At 37.2% G+C, this 18,952-nt stretch overlaps 1 protein-coding gene across 1 annotated transcript in view; it reads left to right on the forward strand.

The window, feature by feature from the left end:
* Window positions 1–18,952, forward strand: part of CCDC150 (coiled-coil domain containing 150) — an 81,202-nt gene that overhangs the window by 27,584 nt on the left and 34,666 nt on the right. Inside the window, exons 11-14 of the mRNA XM_045806376.2 lie at window positions 2,500–2,624; window positions 2,871–3,048; window positions 3,580–3,648; window positions 12,655–12,768. Of these exons, the coding sequence (XP_045662332.2) occupies window positions 2,500–2,624; window positions 2,871–3,048; window positions 3,580–3,648; window positions 12,655–12,768 (486 nt within the window). The remainder of the gene's footprint in view (window positions 1–2,499; window positions 2,625–2,870; window positions 3,049–3,579; window positions 3,649–12,654; window positions 12,769–18,952) is intronic.

Raw genomic sequence — 18,952 nt, forward strand, 5'->3', positions numbered from 1 at the left:
AGGCTCGATGATGCAATGATGCAGCCCCCCACAGACAAAACACCCAGTACAGGGTGAACTCTTTCTGGATATTGTAGTCTCGGAGAGTGCAGCCATCCTCTAGCCTGAAAAAATCAGATACCGCTGGTCGGGGGGATGCCCTCCTTGTCTTGGATTTTGGCTTTGATGGGTTTTGGTTGTTGTCGTCGTTGTTGTTGTTTTTAAGAGAGAGCAGGGGAGGGGCAGAGGGAGAGAGAATTTTTTTTAAGATTTTATTTGAGAGAGAGACTGAGCGAGAGAGAGCAAGAGTGAGAGGAGGGGCAGAGGAGGGAGAAGCAGACCCCTGCTGAGTAGGGAGCCCAACATGGGGCTCCATCCTGTGACTCTCGGATCATGACCTGAGCTAAAGGCAGATGCTTAACCAACTGAGCCACTCAGGTGTCCCAGAGAGAAAATCTAAAGCAGGCTCCACACTCAGCACAGAGTCCTGACACAGGGCTCAATCTCATGACCCTGAGGTCATGACTTGAGTTGAAATCAAGAATCAGACACTTAACCAACTGAGCCACCAAGGTTCCCCTTGGCTTTGACATTCTAAATGGTATCACTGGGCACAATCTACAGGGTCAGAGTGAGGGTCAGGGTCTTCACAAAAATCTTCATCTCTGCATCTGCTGCTTGGCCAACTCGTTGAAGAGAAAGAGCCAAGCTGCCTCTTTGGGGCTAATGCAGCTGGTGACTTTAAGTCGAAGCCAGTGTTCCTTGACCATTTCGAAATACTAAGACCCTTAAGAATTATGCTGAATCTACTCTGCCTGTGCTCTATAAATGAAACAATAAAGCCTGGATGACAGCACATCTGGTTACAACATGATTTACTGAAAATTTGAAGCCCACTGTTGAGACCTATTGCTCAGAAAAAAGATTCCTTTCAAAATCTTAGTACTCATTGACCACACACTTGGTCACCCAAGAGTTCTGACAGATGGACAAGATCAGTGTTTTCATGCCTGCTAATGCCACATCTATTCTTTAATCCATGAACCAAGGAGTAATTTCTGTTTTCAAGTCTTATTAAAGAAATCTATTTCCCAAAGCTATAGCTGCCACAGATAGTGATTACGCGGATGGATCTGAGCAAAGGAAGTTGAAAACCTTTGGAAAGGATTCACCATTCTAGGTGCCATTAAGAACATTTGTGATTCATGGTAAGAAGCCAAAACATCAACAGTCACAGGAATTTTGAAGAAATGGATTTCAGCCCTCATTGATGCCCTTGTGGGGTTCAAGACTTCAGTGGAGGAAGTACCTGCAGATATAGTAGAAATAGTAAGAGAACTAGAATTAGAAGAGCTTGAAGATGTGACTGAATTGGTACAATCTCATGATAAAACCTGAATGAATGAGGAGTTGCTTTTTATGAATGAGTAAAGAAAGTGGTTTCTTAACCTCCTCCTGGTGAAGATGCTGCAATTGTTGAAATGACAACAAAGCATTTAGAATATTATATAAGCTTAGTTGCTAAAGCAGCAGCAGGGCTTGAGAGGATTGACTCCCATTTTGAAGGAAGTTCTACTGTGGGTAAAATGCTGTCCAAACAGCATCACATGCTACAGAGAAATAGCTCTGAACGGGAGAGTCGATCAATGTGGCAAACTTCACTGTTGTCTTATTTTAAGAAACTGTCACAACTACCCTAACCTTCAGCAACCACCACCCTGATAAGTCAGCAGCCATCAACACCAAGGCAAGACCCTCCACCAGCAAGAAGATTATGACTCACTGCAAGCTCAGATGATGGTTAGCATTTTTTAGCAATAAAGTATTTTTAAATTATGTACACTGTTTTTGAAGACATAATGCTACTACACACTTAATAGACTATAACTCGTATATGCAATGAGAAACACAAGTATTTGGCTAGCTTTATTGTACTATTAACTTTATTGTGGTGGTCTGGAAGTGAACCCGCAATATCTTCTAGGTATTTCAATAGAGTGTTTCTTCTGTAACAGTATCTGAGTGCAATTCCAAATATTTTCAAAAGATTTCACACCAAATTATTAACATGATTGCCCCTGGAGGGTGGGATTATTTAAAAGGAGGGAGGGAAGTATAAGTGAAGAGATCTTTTCACTTTTCATGCATTGATGTTGTTTTTTAAAATAAAATATGTATCATATTGAAATTTTGAAGTACCAAAATATTCCTAGTAGAATTTTATAGTAAAAATATGTTCATGTTAAGAGTTTTATAAATTTTGCAGCAGGCTGGGTAAGTAATGCATCTTCATTGTTGGCTGATAGAGCTGATAGATAAAATGATAGAATTGTGGTCAGGTCAGAGGGGGGACAAAGAGAAAGCTGAACATTTAAATAAATTCTTTAAAAAGAGGTTTTATTTATATAAAAATTTATCTTTCATAAGCTAATTCAGTATTTTTGATCAGTTATTTTTCAATGGCACCCTATTAAATGACTTTCTGGCATCTCAGCTTTTAATATTACTTCCAAAACTCAGGTAGAGCAGAAAATGATGACACAGACATTTCAAGAACAAAACTTACTCCTGGATGCAGCCCATGCCAGTATCACTACTGAGCTACAGACTGTTCAGAATGAGAAAATCCAGCTCCAAGCACATCTGTAAGTAAATTATAGGCGACTTCTTCTGTATCTTTGTTCTTGCATTTGTATTTCTTATCCTTAATGGAAACATTTAATTCTGCATTTCTTGGGCCAGACACAAAGATAAAATAAAGACTTTGCCCTCAAGGAACTAGTTTTGTTAGAACATTTTGGTAACTGCTCTCGGCCAGTATGTTCTCAGAGAACATGAGTCTATTAAAGAACTCTATTTAGCGCTCATGTCTCCTTGTTCTCCTCTTACAGGGACCATTTGATCCTTGAGCATAATCACTGTATCCAGAAAGCACAGGACGCTGAGAAGAGGACAGCATTGCAGAAAGAACTGCTAGAATCAACTGTTGCAAGATTGCGAGGTGAATTGGAGGCAGCAATCCAAGAGAAGAAGTCTCTGCTAGAGGAGAAAGAAAGACTTCAGGAAGAGGTAGGTAGAAGCAGACTTAGGTGACCTCCTGGTTGTGATCTTGTTTTAAAACTATTTAAAGTGCAAAAGATAAGAGATACAGCCCAGAGGCAGTTTCTCTGAGTTGCCCAGTAAAGAAATCTTGAGGCGGCTAGTCTCTGGCTTTTAGCATGTGAAGTAGACCGTGCCAAACAGAGTACCCTTCTACAGCATTAACTAAGAGCTCACACATCCTCATGACAGCGAAGGGGTCAGATTTAAAAAGCTGATTTCCCCTGAAGGCGTGGGGCAATGGAAGTTAAGGGGGAACAGCTCTGTCTTCCTGTTTAGGAAGGAACCAGCAGAGTCTGACATGCAGACGTGTCTTTCTAATTTCAGGGCTATTTGTGAAGTCTGCTCTGCCTCAGAGACTCCCTGAGTGGCCCCTTTTCTGAGAGGATGTACTATCTCTGCAGTGTAGGTATTAATTAACATGCAGGGTGTGTCTGCTGTAGCAGAGCCTGCCCTCTGCTTTCAAACTGACCCATTTCTTTTTTTCCCCTCCTTGGGCAGGTTAATAAAACAGAGAAAGAAATAGAGCAAGAAAAATGCAATTTGGAAAAGGAATTAGCTAAAAACAAGGTATTCCACGTTTTATTTGTTGATATTTCACTGTATTTCCTTCTGTATCTTACTGAGGAGATGGGTTATTTTGTTGAATACAAAGATGTGGGAGGCTAAGAAGCCACTGAGCGGGACGCAGCGCGGAGCACTCTGGTCACTGCAGCACAGGGCTGCTTCTGGGGAGCGTCCGCTGGTGGAGCACCCGCTGTTTGCCACTGTGTCATGACTGCCTCTGGCCCTGGCATTCTTGGAGTATTTTAGCCAGGAAGTCCCTTGAGAGTGAGCTGATGGGCCTGTGGAAGGCAAAGAGATCATTGCTGACAGTGCTGTTTTGTTTTATTTTGTTTTTAAAAAAGCTAACTTAGGCTTCCTAAGTACCTGTTAGTACCTGTCACTTCATCTGTAAGATACTCTTTTCTGGGTTCTAAAAAGATAAAAAGGCCAGAGACACAAATACAATTCTTATCAAAATAAAACAAAAGCCAGTCTTTAAAACATTGCTGTTTGTGTTTCAAAATTTGAAGAGTGTTAAGATTATGTATCACTGTCATCCGGAAATATCTGGAGTGTTAAGGAGAATTAGCCTACCCCAGACAGTAAATTCTGCAACACATGTCAGGATAACCATCAATCCTTGATGGCTTCTGGCCCAATTAAATAGTATTCATATTACCATTACCATGTATGTGTGAACTTGTAATTTAAGAGTTGGGGAAAGAAGAAAATTCTGAGCCCAAGCTCTAACACAGTTCACCACTCCAGCAGGTAATCTGTGGTTTAGTGACTAGGTTCTAGTGATTTGAAAAATAGTCCAACCTAAAAATCTTTTTAAAAAGCTCACTTCGCATGGTAAGGACTTGCTGGTGTCAGTTTGTCCTCAAATATGCTTTTTAAATTTGGAAAATTGGTGCATACTATTAAATTCATGAATGCTTTTTGCTTAAAATGTAGGGAATGTCACATGGCTAAGGCAAATGCTGTATGTCTATGATTAAAACATAGCATCATTTTGCTTGTCTGATTTTAATTGTCTGAACGTAGGCTAAGTGTAAGTTCATGGTGCTGAAAGATACTGGCTCAACAGAGGGTTCTGTTAGGCCAAATGATAATGCTATACAGAGTCCCATATTTTTTTGGTCTAAGGTGGTATTTTTCAAATGTGTATTCATTGTCAAGCTATGTTTTTCTGAAGTCAGGCTTATTAAGTTATACATAGTGAAATTCACCCTTTTTCTAGTGTATAGTTCTATGAGTTTTGACCACCTACAATTATGTTACCACCACCACAATCAAAATACAGAACACTTCTATCACCTCAGGAAGGTCCCTTGTGCCTCTTTATCATTAACCTCTTCCTCCGCCTCCATCCCTTCGCAACCACTGACCTGTTCTGTTCCTATAGTTATGTCTTTCCCAGAATATCCTATAAATGTAATCATACAACATGCAACATTTTTAAGTCTGGCTTCTTTTATTTAGCATAAGGCATTTGAAGTTCATCCAAGTTCTTGTCGTGTGTATCGATTGTTTGTGTTCTGTTATATGGATATAGCACAATTTTTTTTACCCATTTGCCACTTGAAGGACATTTGAGTTGGTAAATTTTGGCAATTATGAGTAAAGCCTATATGAATGTTCACACATGAACATGAATTTTTATTCCTCTTGGCTAATTATCAGGAGTTGGAATTCTAGATCTTATGGGAAATACATATTTGACATAATAGACTATTCAGCAGCTGTTTTCCAAAGAATCTGTACTATCTTGTCTTCCATCAGTAGTATACAGAGTTCCACTTTCTCTGCATTCTCACCAGCACTTGATATTGTTAGTCCTTTGGGTCTTAGCCGTTCTAACTGGTGTATACTGGCATATCATTGTGGCTGTAATTTGCATTTCTCCAGTGATTAATAATATTGAGCATCTTTTCATCTGCTTATTGGTTATCCACCAGGTGAAGTGTCTCTTCATGTTGATTCTTATATTAAAAATTCATACTTTTTGTATATGTGCAAATATTCTAAGTACTTTACATATTTTTTTCTTCCATTTACGCCTTGTTTTCTCACATTTTTTCAAAGAGCAGAAGTTTCATATTTTGATGAAATCCAACTTGTCAGTTTTTAAATTTTTGGGTCATACCATTTGTGTCATATCTAAGAAATTTTTGCCTAACCTAAAATCACAAAGATTTTCCTTTTTATTCTCTAGAACTTTTATAGTTTTAGGTCTTACATTAGGTCAGTGATCCATTTTTAGTTAATTTTCATATATCATGTAAGGTTCATTTTATTTTCAGATGGATTGTCTGATCTGGTACCTTTTATTATTGAGATATAAATAATATACTATAAATTCACCTCCTTAAAATACACAATTCAGAGGTTTCTTAGTTTATTCATATGTGTGCAAATGTCACCACTATCTAATTCTAGAACCTTTTTATCACCAAGAAGAAACCTGGTAAGCATTAGCCGTCACTCCCCACTCTGGTCTGCCCCCAGCCCCTGCAAACCACTATTCTACTTTCTGTCTCCATAGATGTGTCTGTTCCCACATTTCATATAAATAGAATAAAACAGTATGTGACCTTTTGTGTCTGGCCTCTTTACTAGGTTAATGTTTTCAAGGTTTATCCATACTGTAATATATGTCAGTATCTCATTCCTTTTTATGGCTGAATAATATATTGTGTGACTATACCACACTTCATTTAGCCATTCGTCAGTTGATAGACATTCAGGTTGTTCCCACAATTTTGGCTGTGAAGAATAATGCTGTGAACGTTTGTGTACATTTTTTTTTTGTATGTGAGGATATGTTTTCAATTCTGTAGGAGTAAAACTGGGTCATAGGATAATTCTTTATCATTTTGAGAAATTACCAAAGTGTTTTTACAAAATAGCTGCACCATTTTACAATCCCACCAGCAGTATATGAAGGTTCAAATATCTCCACATCTTCACCTACATCTGTTAAAGCCTGCTTTTTAAAAAATTAATATACCCATCCAAGTGGGTATGAAGTATCTCATTGTGTTTTTTCAATTAAGGTGAAATACACATAACAGAAAATCAAACACTTTGAACAATTAAGTGGCATTTTGTATATTTACAATGTTGTATAACCACCAACTCTTGTAGTTACAAAACATTTTCATCACCCCAAAAGGAAACCTTGTACTCATTAAGAAATCACTCCCTGTTCCCTCCTTCCCCTAACCTCTGACAGCTACTAATCCGCATTCCATCTGTGTAGATTTACCTATTCGGGATATTTCATACAATCATAAAATATGTGATCTTTTGTGTCTGGCTTCTTAGCATAACATTTTTGAAGGTTCATCCATGTTGTTGTACATAGCAGTACTTCATTCCCTTTTACTCCCTTTTACAGCTGAGTAATAATTCACTGTTGGTGTGTATGTCTTTGTATGTGGTATATATATATACACACATCACAATTTGTTTTGTTCTTTTCATCTATTGATAGACATTTGTATTATTTGATGCACCTTTCAGCTGTTGTGATTAGTGCTTCTATAAATGTGTGTTGTACATGTATTTGTTTGAGATACATATCTAGGAGTGGAATTGCTGGGTCATATGGTAATTTTTTTTTTAACTTTCTGAGGAACCACCAGACTCTTGTCCACAGTGTTGAACCATTTCACCTTCCCACCAGCAATGTACATAGTTTCAAGTTTCTCCACATCCTCACCAACACTGTTATTTTTTTGTGTTTTAATAATAGCCATCCTAGTAGATGTGAAAAGTGGTACCTTGTGGTTTTGATTTGCATCTCCCTAATGAGATGCATCTTTTTATGTGCTTATTGGCCATTTGTATATCTTCTTTGGAGAAATGTCTATTCAGATCAGTAGCCCATTGTAAACTGGGTTGTCTTTTCATTGTTCAGTTGTAAGAGTTCTTTATATATTCTAGATAGTAGACCCTTATTAGATATGTGATTTAGAGATATTTTTCTCCCATTCCATGGGTTCTGGTTTTAAATTTTTAGATTTTTCTTACGTTCAGTTTGCTTTTTTTTTTTTTTTTGGTTGCTTGTTCTTTAGATGTCACATCTGAGAAGCTGTTGCCTAATCCAGGGTCACAAAATTAAATTTTTTATTCTAAGATTTTTATAGTTTTACATATTGAGGTCTTTGTTCCATTTTGAGTTAATTTTATATATGGGTGGAGGTAGAGGTTCGACTTCATTATTTTGTCTGTGGTTATCCAGTTGTCCCAGCACCAATTTTTGAAAGGCTATTCTTTCTTTTGAATAGTCTTGGCTCCCTTGTCAAAACCCAATTAACCATAGATGTATGGGTTTATTCTAGATTCTCAATTCTATTCCACAGGTCTATATGTCTTTCCTATGACAGAACCACACAGTCTTGATTACTGTAGCTTTGTAGTAAGTTTTGAAATCAAGATGCATGAGTCTTCCAACTTTGTCTTTTTTTCCCCAAGATTGTTCTGACAATTCTAGATACTTATGTTTCTATATGAATTTAAGAGTTCTTCCATTTCTGCAAAAAAGGGCAGCTGTAATTTTGATAGAGTTTGCCTTGAATCTGTAGATCAATTAGGGGAGTTTTGCAATCATCATTATCAATATCATATTTTTTTTCTATATAAGAATGTATCATCTAAAAATAGAGATAGTTTTATTTCTTCCTTTCACATTTTGCTGCCTTTTCTTTCTTTTTCTTGTGTAATTGCCTTGGCTAGAATCTCCAGTAAAATGCTGAATAGAAATGTTGAGAGCAGAGAGACATCCTTGTCTTGTTCCTGATCTTAGGGGGAAAGCTTTCAGTCTGTCACTATTAAGTACAGGATTAGCTCTGGGCTTTTTCTAATGCCCTTTAACAGGACGAGAAGATTCCCTTCTATTCCTAATTTGGAGAGTTTCTATCATGAAAGTATGTTGAATTTTGTCAATTGCATTTTCTATGCTATTGAGATAATCTTGTAGATTTTGTCCTTTATTACTGTGGTATATTACATTGTTCGATTTCAAATGTTAAACCAAGCTTTCATTTTGGGGATAAATTTTACTTGCTCATGAGTATAATCCTTTTTATATGTTGTTTCATTTGGCTTGCTAATATCTTTTGAGGATTTTTAAATTGTTATAAATAAGGGATATTGTTTTATAGTTTTCTTATGATGTCCTTGGTTTTGGTATCAAAGTAATACTGGCTTCTTAAAATGATTTGTTAAGCGTTCCCTCACCTATTTTTGGGAAGAGTTTTTGAGGGGTTAGTGGTAATTCATCTTTAAATGTTTGTAGAATTCACCACAGCTCTAGGTTTTTCTTTGCGGAGAATTTTTTGTTCTGTTTTCAATTTTTTTTATTGATTCAATCTCTTATTAAAGATCTATTCAAATTTTCTACATTTTTTAGTTTCTTTAGTTTGGGTCTTTCTAGGAATTTTCCCATTTCACCTAGGCTTTCTAATTAATTGGCATATGATTGTTCAGAGTAGCCCCTTTTCTTCATTTCTTTATGTTCAGTGTAATGTCCCCTCTTTCATTCCTAATTTTAGCAATTTGTGTCCTTTTTGTTGTTGTTAATATAGCTAAAGGTTTGTCCATTTTGTTCATCTTGTCAGAGAACCAACTTTCATTTTTAGTGATCGTGTCTGTTGTTTTTCGCTTCCTTCTTTTGTTTCTGCCCTAATCCTCATTATTTTCTTCCTTATGCTTGCTTGGGTTTAATTTGCTCTTTTTCTAGTTTCTTAAGAGAGCAGTTTTTAGGTTGTTGGTTTATTCTTTTTTAACATAGGTGTGTGTCTACAGCTATAAATTTCCTTCTAAGCACTGCTTTAGCTACATACCATACATTTTGTCATGTTTTCATTTTCACTTTCAACTCAAAGTATTCTTTAACTTCCCTTGTGATTTTCTTTTTGACTCATTTGCTATTTAGAAGTTTGTTGTTTAATTTTCCCATATATGTGACTTTCCCAAATTTCCTTCTTTCATTAATTTCCAATTTTATGTCATTGTGGTTGGAGAACATCCTTTGTATAACTCCAGTCCTTTGGATGTATTGAGAGTTGTTCTATGGCCTAACATACAGTACATTCTGGAGAATGTTGCATGTGCTCGTGAGAAAAATGGTATTCTGCTGTTGTTGGGAGGAGTGTTCTATAGATGTCCAGTTCTTTATAGTATTGTTCAAGTTATGTCTCCTCGTTGATCTTCTGTCTAATTGTTCTATTCATTACTGGAAGTGGGATATTAAAGTTTCCAACTATGTTGAATCATTTGTCTCTCCCTTCAATTCTGTTTTTGCTTTATTTGTACTGGGACTCTATTATTGTTAGAGGCACATATATTTATAAATGTTATATCTTCTTGATGGACCAACCCTTTTTTCAATATGTAATGTCTCTTTTAGGTTCCTGGACCCAATTCCAACATGGCAGGGGGTTCCCACACACACAACACCAAGCAGTTTCTGGATACCAGCAAAGTGTCCAAGAATTCTACTCAATTCTTACGCTACTACCCGTAGATAGCATTCAGTCCTACAAGACTGCCCTACAAGTTCAGTCCTACAAGACTTCCCCCACTCCTGAACTCTCCTACTTCAGACACCAGTTGCATGCTCCAGGCTGTTACACCAGGCTGTTGTGCTTCTGACCTATTGGCTATAGATTGGAAGTTCCAACAACCTCCTCCTTAGATTCTTTTAATTTGCTAAAGTGGTTCACAGTACTTAGGGAAATACATTTACCAGTTTATTAAAGGATATGATAAATGATACAAATCAACAGCCAGATGAAGAGATACATAGAATGAAGTATGAGGAAAGGGCAATGAGCTTCCATGCCCTCTCCAGGGGCACCACTCTCCCTAATTTCCATGTGCTCACCAATCCAGAAGCTCATGGAACCCAGTCCTTTGGGGGGTTTATGGAGGCTTCATTGCATAGTCATGATTGACTAAGTCATTGACCATTGGCTGATTCAGTTTTCAGTCCCTCTTCCCTCCCTGGAGGTTAAGGGCTAGGTCTGAAAGTTCCAAACCTCTAATCACATGGTTGGTTCTCCTGGCAATCAGCCCCTACCCTTGGGTGGGGTCCAGAAGTCACTTTCATTAATAACAAGACACCCATTTCACCTTTATGACTCTGAAATGTTTTCAGAAACTGTGGATAAAGGCCACATATATCAGACACATATATTTTGGTCGTCTGAATGACCAAACATATTTCTTATAAACCATTATGATAAAAGGTCTTCTTTATCTCATACATTTTTGTCTTAATGTTTATTTTTTCTAATGTTAGTACTGCCACTCCAGCCCTTTTCAGGTTACTATTTACATGATATATCTTTTTCCATTCTTTTACTTTCAACCCTTTTGTGTCTTTGAATCTAAAATGTGTCTCTTATAAACAGCATACAGTTAGATCTTTGAAAAAATTCATTCTGCCTGTCTGCTTTTTTTGGTGGAGTGTTTAATCCATTTATATTTAACATAATCACTGATAAGGTAGGATTTACATCTGCCATTTTATTCTTTATTTTTTATGTCTTATATGCTTTTTATTCCTCTTTCTGCATTACTGCCACCTTCTGTGTTAAGAAGATATTTCTAGTGCACTATTTTAATTCCCTTATTCTTTCTTTTACTATATATTTTTGAGTTTTGGATTAATAAAGAGAGTTACAAACATAAACATGTATGTACCTATGTTGCTACCTTTACTGTAGTAGCTATATTCTTTCTTTATGTGAATTCCAGTTATTGTCTAATACCCTTTTATTTCAGCCTGAAGAACTCCCTTTAGTCTTTCTTCTACGGCGTGTTTTTCTAGCCCTACCATCCAGAACCCACTGAAGAGTGGACCCTGCTCCAGGCCCACACAATTTTAATTGGGATTAGAGAAAATTGACATTTTAGCAATTGATCTTATACATGAACATGATATATCTCTCTATTTTATTTAGGTTTTTAATTTCTCTTACCAGTATTTTGTAATTTTGAGCATATTAAATATTGGACATATTTTTTTTAGACTTGCACCAAAGAATTTCATGGGTTTTGATACTATTACAACGATACTATTACAAATGGCATACTTTTAAGAAATGTCAATTTCCAATTGTTTGTTGCTAGTATATAGAAATACAATTGAGTTGCATCCTTGTATCCTTCAACCTTACTAATGTCACTTGTTCTAATATTTTTTTGTATACATTTTTTGGGATTTCCTATGTAGATTATCATATCTGTTATTGGTAGAGATATTTTTATTTCTCCACTTCCAATCTTTAGGCCTATTGTATTTTTTTCTTGCCTTATTGCATCAGCTATGGCCTCCTGTATGATAATGAATAGGAATAGTGAGAGTAGAATCCTTGCTTTTTTCCCCAGTGTTGGGGGGAGACATTCGAGTCTTTTACTATTAAGATTGATATTAGTTGTAGGTTTTTAGAGACGGTTCCCTTTCATTTCCAGGTTGCTGAGTTTTTATCATGAAGTAATGTTGAGTTTTATGAAATGCTTTTTCTGCATCTATTGAGATGGTCATACATTTTTTCTTTATTGATGTAGTGAATTATACTAATTTTGAATGTACAACAAGCTTTGTATTACTGGGATAAACTTAGTCCTGGCCTGTTATCCTTTTTATATATTGCTGAGTTCATTTTACTAGTATTTGGTGAAGGTTTTCTGCATCTGTGTTCATAAGCCTAAATTAATATTTAGGTAAATACCAAGTACCAGAAGGTCGTCTTCTACTTCTAGTAAATGTGAATAATTTAATTTGTCATAGCCCTCCTGCTGAAGACAACTAGAAAAGCTGAAAAATTTTAAAAGAAAAGAAAAAGGTTTATAAAATGATCAGAGCTATCAGACTGCAAATCCCTGCACTTAGAGACAGGAGGACATGTTCATACAATAACTTCTAAGTTACAGTTAAAAATGTCATTTTTAAAATAAGATAATATTTTTGGATCTAGCATAAATAGATTTCTTTTTTCCTTTTGTGTTTCAAAGGTAGATATAAATGCATTAACCCACAACCTGCAGACTCTAGAGGAAAAGAATAAGCACCTGGCAGAACAAATGGCTTCCCTAGAACTTCGGCAAGTCACTTCTGATTACAATGGGGTGGGTATAAAAAGGTCAGTCTAAACTAAGAATTAATGCCTGATGAGTTTTTTAAAAATCAGAAGTCAGAAGATGGGTTTTCTTCATTTGTTTGTGTTTTATTTTTATTTATTTTTTTTTTTTTAAAGATTTTATTTATTTATGTGACAGAGAGACAGCCAGCGAGAGAGGGAACAGAGCAGGGGGAGTGGGAGAGGAAGAAGCAGGCTCCCAGCGGAGGAGTCCGATGTGGGACTCGATCCCGGAACGCCAGGATCACGCCCTGAGCCGAAGGCAGACGCTTAACGACTGCGCCACCCAGGCGCCCCTGTTTGTGTTTTAATAATTATTATTGAGTTCTGAATAACTCAGGCTAAATATAGCAGAGAGCCTTACAAGTACTCAAACAATAAAAGATTTAAGAAAACAAGAATTTAAGGCAGCTATTAAACATCTGCCTCCACAGATGATGTGTAATACTGAAAAACACAAATATTTATGTTTTAAAATATTTCCTCTTCCATAAATTATGAGGAAGAAACTTATATTTTTCTTTTCCTTGTCTGACAGTTCCATTAGGCAATCAGTACTAAGTACAGTTTCTAAAAGCTGTTTGACAAGGTCAGTGCAAAACAAATAAATGGTAGAGTTCGTGAAACATCTCTCAGTGAAGGGTATTTAAAGAGATGATCATTCTGTTAAGCAGCTAGTAAGTTTCCCTGTGTGCTTTTGAGTACTTGGAAAAAAATTGTTTCTATAACATGCAAGTCACCTGTGAAAATTGTATAGAAGGCCCCAATGTGACTCTTTTTTTTTTATAATAATATCTTTTTATTATGTTAGTCACCATACAGTACATCCCTGGTTTTTGATGTAAAGTTCCATGATTCATTAGTTGTGTATAACACCCAGTGCACCATGCAATACGTGCCCTCCTTAATACCCATCACCAGCCTATCCCATTCCCCCACCCCCTCCCCTCTGAAGCCCTCAGTTTGTTTCTCAGAGTCCATAGACTCTCATGCTTCATTCCCCCTTCTGATTACCCCCCCCTTTCTTTATCCCTTTCTTCTCCTACCGATCTTCCTAGTTCTTATGTTCCATAGATGAGAGAAACCATATGATAATTGTCTTTCTCTGCTTGACTTATTTCACTTAGCATTATCTCCTCCAGTGCCATCCATGTTGCAGCAAATGTTGAGAACTCGTTCTTTTTGATAGCTGAGTAATATTCCATTGTACGTATGGACCACATCTTCTTAATCCAGTCATCTGTTGAAGGGCATCTCGGCTCCTTACACGATTTAGCTGCTGTGAACATTGGGGTGCATATGGCCCTTCTCTTCACTGTGTCTGTATCTTTGGGGTAAATACCCAGTAGTGCAATTGCTGGATCATAGGGTAGCTCAATTTTTAACTTTTTAAGGGACCTCCACACTGTTTTCCAGAGTGGCTGTACCAACTTGCATTCCCACCAACAATGTAGGAGGGATCCCCTTTCTCCACATCCTCTCCAACAATTGTTGTTTCTTGCCTTGTCAATTTTTGCCATTCTAACTGGCATAAGGTGGTATCTCAGTGTGGTTTGGATTTGAATTTCCCTGATGGCTAATGATTTTGAACATTTTTTCATGTGTCTGTTAGCCATTTGTATGTCATCATTGGAAAAGTGTCTGTTCATATCTTCTGCCCATTTTATGATTTGTTTATTTGTTTCTTACATATTGAGTTTGAGAAGTTCTTTGTAGATCTTGGATACTAGTCTTTTATCTGTAGTATCATTTGCAAATATATTTTCCCATTCTGTGGGCTGCCTCTTAGTTTTTTTGACTGTTTCCTTGGTTGTGCAGAAGCTTTTATCTTGATGAAGTCCCACACGTTCATTTTTTCTTTTGTTTCTCTTGCGTTTGGAGATGTGTCACGAAAAAGGTTGCTGTGGCCGATGTCATAGAGGTTGCTGCCTATGTTCTCCTCTAGGAATTTGATGGATTCCTGTCTCACATCGAGGTCTTTCATCCATTTGGAGTTTATTTTTGTGTATGGTGTGAGAGAGTGGTCAAGTTTCATTCTTTCGCATGTAGCTGTCCAGTTTTCCCAGCACCATTTATTGAAGAGACTGTCTTTTTTCCACTGGATGTTTTTTCCTGCTTTGTCAAAGATTAGTTGCCCAAAGAGCCGAAGGTCCATTTCTGGGTTCTCTATTCTGTTCCGTTGGTCTGTGTGTGTGTTTTTGTGCCAGTACCCTGCTGTCTTTGTGAGTCTGTCTTAATGTGAGTTAAATTCTTTTAACCTCTGTTATAAGCTGCTCATTACTTCAACTATGAAAACTTAGTAAGTCTACATCCATTATATTTTCATAGCTCTAAAGCCAGACTGCCTGTGTTTCAATTTTGGCTGTGACCTCTCTGAGCCTCAGTTTCTTAATGTGTCAAAGTGGGGAAAATAATACCATAATTAGCAAGTTGTTTGAGGATTAAGTATGTTAATACATGTAAAGCAAGTAGCAGATAATTACCATTTATTGAACTTTCAATATCTGAAGTATCCCAGAAAAAAGGCCTTAAAGTTGCTATTACAGCAACAAGGTGCATTAGCTCTAATTCCTGGTACTATTGCAGACCAATACTCCCTCCCCCAAGATTAAAGATTTATCCATGTCCTCTACTTGCTTGTTGGCCATGTATCAGCTGGGCTTATCAACCCGCCTGCGTCTGGTCCCTCTGGAAGAACCACATCTCAGTCTTGATTCTTGCATGCCCCACTGCCAGTGAGTAGGCTTGTGGCCTCATCCAGGTAGTGATTTTGACAGATTCTGCCAATGATTTGATCAGTGTTGATTCTTCCTGCTCATAGCATCTCTTAAGGTCTCCCAGTGATAAACCACACCTCAATTCCATCTTGCAGTTCTGTGTTTCCACATAGAATTTTCTCTGACCACGCCTGCCTGGAAGCCCTCCAGTTGGCTGTATGAATCTTGAGAAATGAGGCTGAGGTGTCAGGATTTGGGTTTTTTTTTTTTTTTAATCTCAGCAATATCATTAAACCTATCATCATTCAATGTTGGCAGTGTATTTTTGTTCTTTGGGAATTACCACTTGAAATTACCAATAAGAGCTACCTCCTAGTATAACCTCTTATTGGTTTTTGAAGATAATGCTTATGACTCTGTGTTGTATATGCCACACCACAGATTTGAACTCAGACCGGGTTTTAAGCCTTGCTCCATTTACTATGTGACTTGTGCAGGCCTTAACGTCTATGGCTTTTGGGACTAAGAGGATCCCCCCAAAACATGGGGTTCCCACAGCATGCTGTACATATACATGTCAAAATAATAACTTCATTGATTAGAAATTGATTAGAATTAATTTTGTATCTGCCTTCACTCTCTTCTAATGCAAGAACTGTAGTTACTTATCTTTATAGTCCCTTACCTAACATAGCACCTAATACATAACAGGTATTTAAGAAAGATTGATTCAGTGGAACATAAAGAGGGTCATCTCTGTCTTGCCAGGATATGAGGATTAAATGTCATACTGTGTGTAAAGTGCCCATCACAGGGCCTAGCATACTTTATCTATGTTTAAACAGTATTCTCTTTTTTTCTTTTTCACACTGATTTTGGGTTTATTTTTGTTTTTTCATGATAATGATGATGATATAATTTAAGTCTCTTGCCACAGGCAGTCATTCAGGGAACCATAGTGAGGAATGATGCAAATGGGGGAAGTTTAGTATTCTTGAGTTCAAGTTAAATAACTATCCTCCTCACTTCTCTTTTGGATTTCAAATGATAGCACTAAACAGAAATATGGTTCCCTACACAACTAGGACTTTAATGATTTGAAATTAAACAATGAATTAACTGTATTTCTTCTCACTCTTTCTCTCTCACAAATAAAATCTTAATAAATGTGTATTTCTTAAAACTAGGATGACATTCAGTCAGTGTACACTTGGGCGGGTGTCAAAGTTGGTTCCATTTGCTGTGGCCCATGCAAACTAGTTGTTAAATATTTTTTTTTTAAGATTTTATTTATTAGAGAGAGAGAGACAGAGATAGTGAGAAAACTGAGGGGAGGAGAGGGAGAAGCCCAATGTGGAGCTCGATCCCAGGACCCCAGGATCATGACCCTGGGCCGAAGGCAGATGCTTAACCAACTGAGCCACCCAGGTGCCCCTAGTTGTTAAAATATTCTGAATGAAAACCCTGCTTACAGGAGTGCCTGGCTGGCTCAGTCAGTAGAGCATCCAATTCTTGATCTTGGGGTTGTGAGTTTGAGCCCCATGTTGGGTGTAGAGATTACCTAAAAATAAAATCTTAAAAAAATTCTCTGCTTACAATCTGCTTATAAAATAGCTTTACCAAGATGTTAGTATCTATTGGTTTTATGTATTCTAACAGCTTCTGCTAACTTTCACAGCTTACCTAAGTTTTTTTTTTTTTTTTAAGATTTGATTTATTTATTTGAGAGAGAGAGAACAAGCATGAGCAGGGGGAGAGGGAAAAGCAGACTCCCCACTGACTGGGGTCAGTTCACCTAAATTTTAAAAATGATTTTAGGGGTCTGGGGGGCTCTGTTGGTTAAGCGGCTGCCTTCGGCTCAGGTCATGATCCCGGGGTCCTGGGATGGAGTCCCGTGTCGGGCTGCCTGCTCATCAAGGACCCTGCTTCTCCCTCTCCCTCTCCCTCTGCCTGCTGCTCCCCCTGCTTGTGCTCGCTCGCTCTCTCTCTAAAAAAGAAAAAAAAATTTTATATTAAAAAAAATAAAAATGATTTTAGAAATCATTCTTTGGCATACAGTTGAATCTTTGTTAACCTATCTTTCATATCTTAAGATAATTCTGTTTGCTTCTTGCTTTTTCCAAGGAGTGATACCTTTGATTCAGTTAAAATGCATATTCCAACCATTAGCATTTTTCTTGGTATGCTAATTCTCAAATGATTCTCCAATTTCTATTTTGCTTTGCGTATTAATAATCTTTACAATATATTGACAAGATTATTTAAGCAAAGGTTAATCTCTGTTTGGCCTTCCACATCTCAGAATCCGAGATATTCACTCATTCAAGTGCTCTCTAATTTCTGGTCTTCCATTGATTCTTTTAAATACAGGGACTATTTAAATAATCTGGAAACAATAATTTAAATTACTGCCTTAATATCTGCTTTCCTTTAGCAACTAGAACAATTTCTTTTCTGTTTGTTGTGAATTTAAGTGACCTTGTGTCAAATATTAATCACATTTTGATTTTGCTTAGACAGTTTATACTTACACTGCATTAGCATTCCCTTAGGTGACCAAAAAAGAGGAAATTATTTTTAAAGTATATTTAAAAAATAAATAGAATTTCTTTATGCCTTTGTTTAAAAGAGGGAGTTTTATTGAGGTAAAAAGTGCCGTTATTTAAAAAAAATTCCTGGACAACTTTTTAATGTTTTTTTTTATTATACTATATTAGTCGCCATACAGTACATCCCTGGTTTCTGATGCAAAGTTCGATGATTCATTAGTTGCGTATAACACCCAGTGCACCATGCAATATGTGCCCTCCTTACTACCCATCACCAGTCTATCCCATTCCCCCACCCCCCTCCCCTCTGAAGCCCTCAGTTTGTTTCCCAGAGTCCATAGTCTCTCATGCTTCATTCCCCCTTCTGATTACCCCCCCCTTTCTTTATCCCTTTCTTCCCCTACTGATCATTCTAGTTCTTATGTTCCATAGATGAGAGAAATCATATGATAATTGTCTTTCTCTGCTTGACTTATTTCACTTAGCATTATCTCCTCCAGTGCCATCCATGTTGCAGCAAATGTTGAGAAATTGTTCTTTCTGATAGCTGAGTAGTATTCCATTGTATATATGGACCACAGCTTCTTAATCCAGTCATCTGTTCAAGGGCATCTCGGTTCCTTCCACGATTTAGCTATTGTGGACAATGCTGCTATGAACATTGGGGTGCATATGGCCCTTCTCTTCACTACGTCTGTATCTTTGGGGTAGATACCCAGTAGTGCAATTGCTGGGTCATAGGGTAGCTCAATTTTTAACTTTTTAAGGGACCTCCACACTGTTTTCCAGAGTGGCTACACCAACCTGCATTCCCACCAACAATGTGGGAGGGATCCCCTTTCTCCACATCCTCTCCAACAATTGCTGTTTCCTGCCTTGTCCATTTTTGCCATTCTAACTGGCGTAA

This window comes from Ursus americanus, chromosome 1 (assembly GCF_024610735.1).
Source record: "Ursus americanus isolate L20-20 chromosome 1, mUrsAme1.1.p, whole genome shotgun sequence".
Classification (NCBI taxonomy): domain Eukaryota; kingdom Metazoa; phylum Chordata; class Mammalia; order Carnivora; family Ursidae; genus Ursus; species Ursus americanus.